The sequence below is a fragment of the Epinephelus fuscoguttatus genome, linkage group LG4 (genome assembly GCF_011397635.1).
Source record: "Epinephelus fuscoguttatus linkage group LG4, E.fuscoguttatus.final_Chr_v1".
Taxonomy (NCBI): domain Eukaryota; kingdom Metazoa; phylum Chordata; class Actinopteri; order Perciformes; family Serranidae; genus Epinephelus; species Epinephelus fuscoguttatus.
The window spans coordinates 30,254,471-30,261,833 of NC_064755.1; the positions used below are offsets into that span (position 1 = coordinate 30,254,471).

The 7,363-nt window shown below is 41.1% G+C and overlaps 1 protein-coding gene across 3 annotated transcripts in view; it reads left to right on the forward strand.

Annotated features, from left to right (window-relative positions):
• Nucleotides 1-7,363, forward strand: part of LOC125887178 (cGMP-inhibited 3',5'-cyclic phosphodiesterase A-like) — a 124,408-nt gene that overhangs the window by 107,811 nt on the left and 9,234 nt on the right. For all 3 annotated transcript variants that reach the window (XM_049573821.1, XM_049573822.1, XM_049573820.1), the window contains 2 exons: nucleotides 179-340; nucleotides 6,554-6,818. In XM_049573821.1, the coding sequence (XP_049429778.1) occupies nucleotides 179-340; nucleotides 6,554-6,818 (427 nt within the window). The remainder of the gene's footprint in view (nucleotides 1-178; nucleotides 341-6,553; nucleotides 6,819-7,363) is intronic.

The window sequence follows — 7,363 nt, forward strand, 5'->3', positions numbered from 1 at the left end:
CAGTGTCGCTATATGTCCGCTCCCTGATTAATTATCCCCCCATACATTAATATGAATACACCATCTTTGAACAGATCAGTGGCATCACATTTACATAATATCTACATATCACATGCTGTGTCTGCCAACATGTTGAAATATGTTAAATGTCAACCTGTCATGTTTTTTCATCCCCCAGGTGGGCGATGATCCATCCACAGGAATCGATTGGTCCAACGAGAATGACAGATTGCTGGTGTGCCAGATGTGCATTAAACTGGCGGACATCAATGGGCCTCTGAAGTGTAAAGACCTGCATCTGCAGTGGACAGAGGGCATTGTCAACGAGTTCTATGAGCAGGTGTGTGAACCGTCTCTGATGGGAACTTGGACCTCGTTTGTATTCGCCAAACTAAAGATCAATGTACTGTCATGTTTGCCTGCGGGGATGTAACACGACAACACAAACACCTGTGCAGTAGAACACGCTGTCCAATGCTGCACTGCGATACTAAATGATATGTTGAGGTGTCAGTGTTATGGTGATACCAGAGGACATCATTTTATCATTTTAATTTTAGTTTATATATTTTCGTAACATATATGTTACTGTCTTCCAGTGACAGCCACCCTCCTCATCATTGGAGCTATGGCAAGAAGAAATTAACATTTTTATACATGTTGAAAACAATGATATTCAAACAAGAGAATACAAAACAGAGGCCTACATCTCAACCCATTTTATTCTAAAACCTTCTAGGTTCAGTTAACAAGGATGAATTTCAACAGCTTTAAATTTAACACAATATGAAGGCCTGACAGCTACAGGATATCACATGAGCTAAAATTAAACATGTGGTTGTCAGAGAGAAAACAAAGGCAGTACCAGAAATAATGTGATGCTTGAAAAGAGTGGGTGGATGTTCGTGTTTGTGAGGATCCTTATAGACATGATGCATTCACTATCCGCACACCCAAACCTTGAAGGATAAAGGAATACTTGACAAACAAAATGGCCATTTCATTTCATCATGCCATGTTACCTTGAATATGTGAAGAAAAATTTTCTTACGTGTCTGCACAGAAAACAGCAAACATATTGATTTATGAACTGATTGGGGACCGTGTTTATATAAGGAAAATAATGTAAGATAATGTGATGTGTCACACACTTATAATTCCTGTGACGGTTTTATGGATTATATAAAATGAAATTAGATTACATTATTAAGTTAGAGTTTGCCTCTTTATTAGGAAATTGGTGCACACAACACACGGATACAGTCGATAAAAAATTAGTTCCTAACTTTTTGTATAGGCCAAGTTGAATATTGCAGTAATCATGTTTGGTTATCACACACCTGGATTTGTATCAATAGTGCGCACCATTTGGTTTTCATGTAACACACCCAGGTTAACATGTGCTGTAGTTGAGTTAGAATGAAGCAGGATGTTTGCTGTCTTGTCGTATGTTGGTGTAAGCTAAAGAAGATAAAACAAGACAAATTGTAGCCCGTATATTACCCGCAAGCCAATAGGAATGGAGAACGATACCAAACAAGGAAGTAGGGTTACAACAGCAAAACTTTATCAAAACATCCATTTACAAACTCACACAATTCATGCAGAATAATCCAAGTCTTATTTATCCATTTATATGCTCGGTACTTAGTGCCAAAGACCTCCATTGTTGTCCAAAAGAGTCAATGAGCTACACTGTGTGACATTATCATTCAGACAAATGAAGAGTTTGTTTCAAGTCGATCTCACACAGTCCTTCACATCCTTGAGCTAGTTAGAAAGTACTTACTATGCAAAATGTCCTCATTTTTCAGACCTAAAAGTCAATCTGGCGACACACACACACACACACACACACACACACACAGAGCAGGTGGCAAATATATTTCAGCCACTTGAATTTCTCATGTTTTCTCTCAAAATAAAATAGAGTAGAGGAGCAGAGCAGCATGGCTCTTGGTATCCTGCTGAGTGTTTCAGACAACTTAATTCTATTCTGTCTCAAAATCCCAAAAAAAGCAAGTACAGAAACTGAAATACAGTCGTCTCCTCTTTATTTTTTCCTGCACGTAGACTTTGGACTTGAGGCTTGATTGATTTTGTTCCCATTAATTCATTTTTCATTCGGGCTCTCTGACATATTGAGATAGCAGTGGCAGTGCTCCCTCTGAGAGCTGTTATTGTGTGAGGAGCTGTCATAATTCCATGACAAGGTTTATGCATTAGTCCTATAATGTATTCTACTATTACGCTATAAATTTACACGCTATTTACAAAAGCCAAGGGAAACAGTAGAAATAATAAAGGTATATTGTAGTTGTTGCTGTATAAGTGGGATAATGATCCACGTGTGGTTTATATGTTTGGTTTTGTTGTCATTGTAATGAACTAATGTGTAATCGTGGCCTCATTTTTAATACTCACTCATTAGCCACTTTATTAGGTACACCTGTACAGTCTATTACAATCCAGTACTGCAGTTCTGCCATAAATTCCCCCATTACAAAGTTTATAATGTTCAGTTTTTGTTGACATGGTTGGAAATGTATTCCAAATTCGATATTAAAACTGCAAGAAGCGATGAGCGGGCCCTCGCACCTTTGCGCAACTCAGGGGTGCTGGTAGGACGCCGGCATCACTTTTGTGAAAGTCAGACAGTTGCTGTGAATCAATTGAGGACCACACCATGTCAATTTCAGGAACATCAAAAGATAATTGTCTGACAAGTCTTACCTCCTGGTGCCAGTAGGTGGCACAATCACAGTGACACCTAATGTACATGCAGTTGGCTTCGGGCCTAGATCCATATAAAACGTGAAGTTTGGGGCAGATTGGACCATGCATGCTAGAGTTGAAAACCACTTCTTGTTTGGTGGCGAAACATGAAAATTTGACACCTTTCCATGGTCATGCCGTTCGACCAAAACTTTTAGAAACTTCTGATGTCCAAGGTCTTTAGATGGTACAGACAAAATTTTAAGTCAGTTGGATCAAATCTGTAGGAGTAGTTTGTTAAAGTACGACCCCTGTAAATGGCTAAAAAATGCACAAAAGTGGCACAGTAAATGGAAAATGGCTGACTTCCTGTTGGGTGTAAGGCATGGCTCCAAGAGGCTTTTTTGTACGTCTTGGGATATTACATAAGCCTATCAAGTATGAGTATGTTAAGCCCCTCAAAAGTGCCCTCAGAGACTACAAATAAAGATCATTATTAAAGTAACTCAATTGTAGTACACCTACATTGCACTGAGAGGTGTTTCTAATTTTCTGTCCTCTATATTTATATACACGAGCAGGTAGAATATTCACACATCTGAACATAATTCAGTCCATTACAGCATCACCCCAAACTTTGACTGAAGTGCTTAAACATGTAATTGCATTAACATCTCTGAATAAAAAGCATTAAAGGCATCATGAAAGTAGACTTTATGACAGACCAGTTGTATTGGATTGCATTAGATTGCACAGGTGGACCTTATAAAGTGGCCACAGTCCACAGCTCTGCTATAACAAACAGAATCTAGTAATGCCTTCCGTCTAATGCCACCCTCAGTGACCTTTGTTACAATACTTCCCCTTCGCACCACGTGGCTGCTAATCTCTGCTAATTGCCTCAGGGTCAAGCTCAGGCCCTTATGCACCCCGCTACTTCATCTAGGTGACACAACCGGTTTATTACAAGCCACTCTGAGGTCTGTGTGGCGGACACACAGAGCGCTGGAGCCTCGCAGGAGAAAGGCTCTGTAGTTACAGCAGTTTTAGCGCTGCGTGATGTTATGACGCAAGCAGGGTGCCCAGGCAACTGTCATTCAGGTGGAGCAGCATCCGCTCGTTACACTGACAGCCCTGAGAGTCCAACAACCTTGAAAAAAGCAGCAATACAGAACATGTTCAGGCACGTATACAAATCATACAAACCATCATACACAGTGAGTTCGTCATGTAGCACAAGAGAACGTGTCGACAGAGCCTCGAGGATAAGATTTGTCCGCCATGCCGAGAGGCTTTCCTAAACTGATTGTCATGTGTGAACTGTGAACCAGGATCTGAGTGTCTGTATCACAATACTGAAAGAATCTCTGGGCTTACACTTAATACATAATGTTAATCCTACACCCTCTTTATTTATTTGGATAGCTCAATTAGAATATACCTGACCATTTTATTCATATCAGTAGATAGTATATCTCAGAGAAATCAGACATTCATTGGGAAAGCTAACATAGGATGTCATCATGGTGACATCTCGATCATAGAGCTCCTTCTTCTCTTTGTTTATGTCCAACAAGATGCAGATCCTCCTCAGATCTTTTATAGACTCTCACTGTGCTTTAAATTAGCAGTTTGCTGCTCGGCAGGAACAAAGACACGCTACTGTTAAGTGTATGGGATGACACTTGGGGTCAGTTACCAAGGCAACCTGAAAACCTTGCTGTTGCTCTTATTCATTGCCATCCATACAGGCGTCATAGATGACACACATGCTGCTGCCCCTCAGCCTTCACATTATATTCTATATTCTTATACTTGGAAAATTGACCGATCATTTAGCTCTTTTAAAGCCATGTGCTGAAGTCAGAGTCCTACAGGCCAGAAATAAAACCACAGTTAAATGAAAAAGTCCATGGAATCAAACAACTGGCAGCAGTGTCTAGCAATTCATTCATTAATTTTCTGTAACCGCTTATCCCTGGTGGGGGTCACAGGAGGGCTGGAGCCTATCCCAGCTGACGTTGGGCGAGAGGCAGGTTACACCCTGGACAGGTCGCCAGACTATCACACATAGAGACTGACAATCATTCATGTTCACATTCACACCTACGGCCAATTTAGAGTCACCAATCAACGTGCATGTCTTTGGACTGTGGGAGGAAGCCGGAGTACCCGGAGAAAACCCACGCTGCCACAGGGAGAACATGCAAACTCTGTACAGAAAGACTCCTCCACCCTGGAGTTCAAACCCCCCACCCCGGTTCAAACCAGGAACCCTCTTACTGTAAACTATGTAAATTACGTTCATGGATGCTTTTGACTCATTTTTATGTCTCAGGGTTCCCACACATTTTTACCATGATTTTTCAAAACAGGTCCACACTATATTACCCCATTTACATGACAAATAGTTTAAAATTAATAGGCCAATATATTGATACAGCTAAACATTATTAAACATGCACTTGCCGGCATTTGCAGATCAGTAAACTGTTAGCACTTGCTAACTTTACTAGCTACATGTGCCAGTAAACCAGACCAGCACAGCATAATTGTATTTTGACCTTGTCTGGACCTGAGCGTTCTTGATCCCTTAATAAATTAAACTTGATTGCCGTCATGTCCCTTCAGGCTTTCCACATCTAAACAGATCAATGACACAACACACTGGCTGGATATTACTTATGTTAAGATCATGATACCTGGTGACTCAATCCAATTTGTGTATTTGATTGAATCCCCAGGTATCGTTAGGCTTAGTGTTGTCTGTAAACAACAAACCTGTAAATAGCCACCTGTTGGATCTATAGGCTGAGATTTAGTTGGAGACGACAGTTTGATGCAGCTTTACTGTATGATTGTGTTGCAGCAGCCTCCCACTCAAACTAACATGAGCTATCCATCAGTAGTAACTGTCACCAGCAACCGTTCACCACACTGACATTCAATATTCACATATTTCATGTGCCTCAAATGTCAGAGTGAAAGTCTTGGTTAACCCACAGCCTGTTTCTCTCCTTATGTGACAGCACAATTCTTTCCCCCAGAAGGGAACACAGCCTTGGTAATGACGCAGTATCGCTTTGGTCTGTGTGAATCATGTGATACTAGTGATGTATCAATGACCACGTAGAGCAGCACTTGGTTTTAAAATAGTTTTACAAGGAAAGTATTTTGTTTAATATGTTTTGGGATTGAAATGTATTTGCACATCCAACTGTCTCAGATGAAGGTGCATTGGAAAATATCACTTGAGTGTTTGAACTGAAAATCCTGCACACTGCTCTTGCTTTTCTAGGTTTTTCCCATGTTTTTCCTGGATCCTTATTCTTTTGTTTGAAGGATATGTGACATATGGCGCACAGGCTGTTGTCAGTTATTAAGAAACACACCCACAGCTGAGTAATTCCCTCACACCTGTGCACACCTGTGAAATGGGTGGAGCAGTTTCTATTTGAGCTCAGTGTTGGAAATAATGGTGTTAAACACTCTTGACGCAGGTCCAGGAGGACTGAAACATTAGTGGTACGAATAAATTGTGAAGCTGTGCAAGAGTCCTGATGTCTGCGCCCAGTTTTAGGCTTCCCTCCTTTACTCCATCTGTCACACTATACTGTATGTTTTGAGTTCTGGCTCTGCCCCAAATAATTTTTCTCTCTCTAATGCAGTGGGCACCAGACTTCACATTCTTATACTATCAAGACTCAAATTATTTTGATGTAAATAGTTAAAGAACTGTTAGACTTAACCCTGGAATTTAACCCACGTATTCACTGGTGAAATGTGAATCAGCCATATCATGACATTCATGCACTAATGTGGGTCATGCTTTATGTAGGGCGATGAGGAGTCCACCTTGGGCCTTCCCATCAGCCCCTTCATGGACCGAGCGGCACCGCAGTTGGCCAAACTCCAGGAATCATTCATCACGCACATCGTGGGACCACTGTGCAATTCCTACGACTCAGCCAGCCTCATGCCTGGACGATGGGTGGAGCCCAACCCTGAGGCAGAGGAGCCAGAGATCACGGAGACTGAGGAGGAAGAAGAGGAAGAGGAGGATACTGCAGAGGAAGACACGTCCACCAGCTCTGAAGCATCACGTAAGTACTTTGATATAAAACAAAACCATAAACCTGAAAAGCACAAAATAGTAGTGATGAGAAACATGTAGCCTAGTATACCTGCCTATGTAAGAAATAGTTTTTAATGACATTTATTCTCTTTCTATGGATTTAATTATGCAAAATATCCTCCTGAGACCCTGTGTCCCCATATGAGGACATTACAGTTTGGGTTTACTGGACCTTATCCTTCATTCTGCTTAACTGGGATCTGTTGTCCTTGTTTGGGGATGTTTTTTGTGACATCTAGTGGCAGTAAGACCACAATACAATAATCTATGTAAAATCAAGATGGCAGCCATCTCTGCCAAGTTAGTCAACTGACAAGCTGAAAGTTTTTGTTTTGTTTTTTTTTGGTGCTGTGCATGTGATTTTTGTAGATTCCTCTTGCATGGATGCTGCTTACAGTCCTGTTGCTGCCTTTTCATAAAGCCCCGACCTTACGTGTTCCTGGCTGGTGAACATGCCCATGAACGTTCTAAACTAACGCCTAAGACCAAAAAAAGAAAATAGAGACAGAGGGC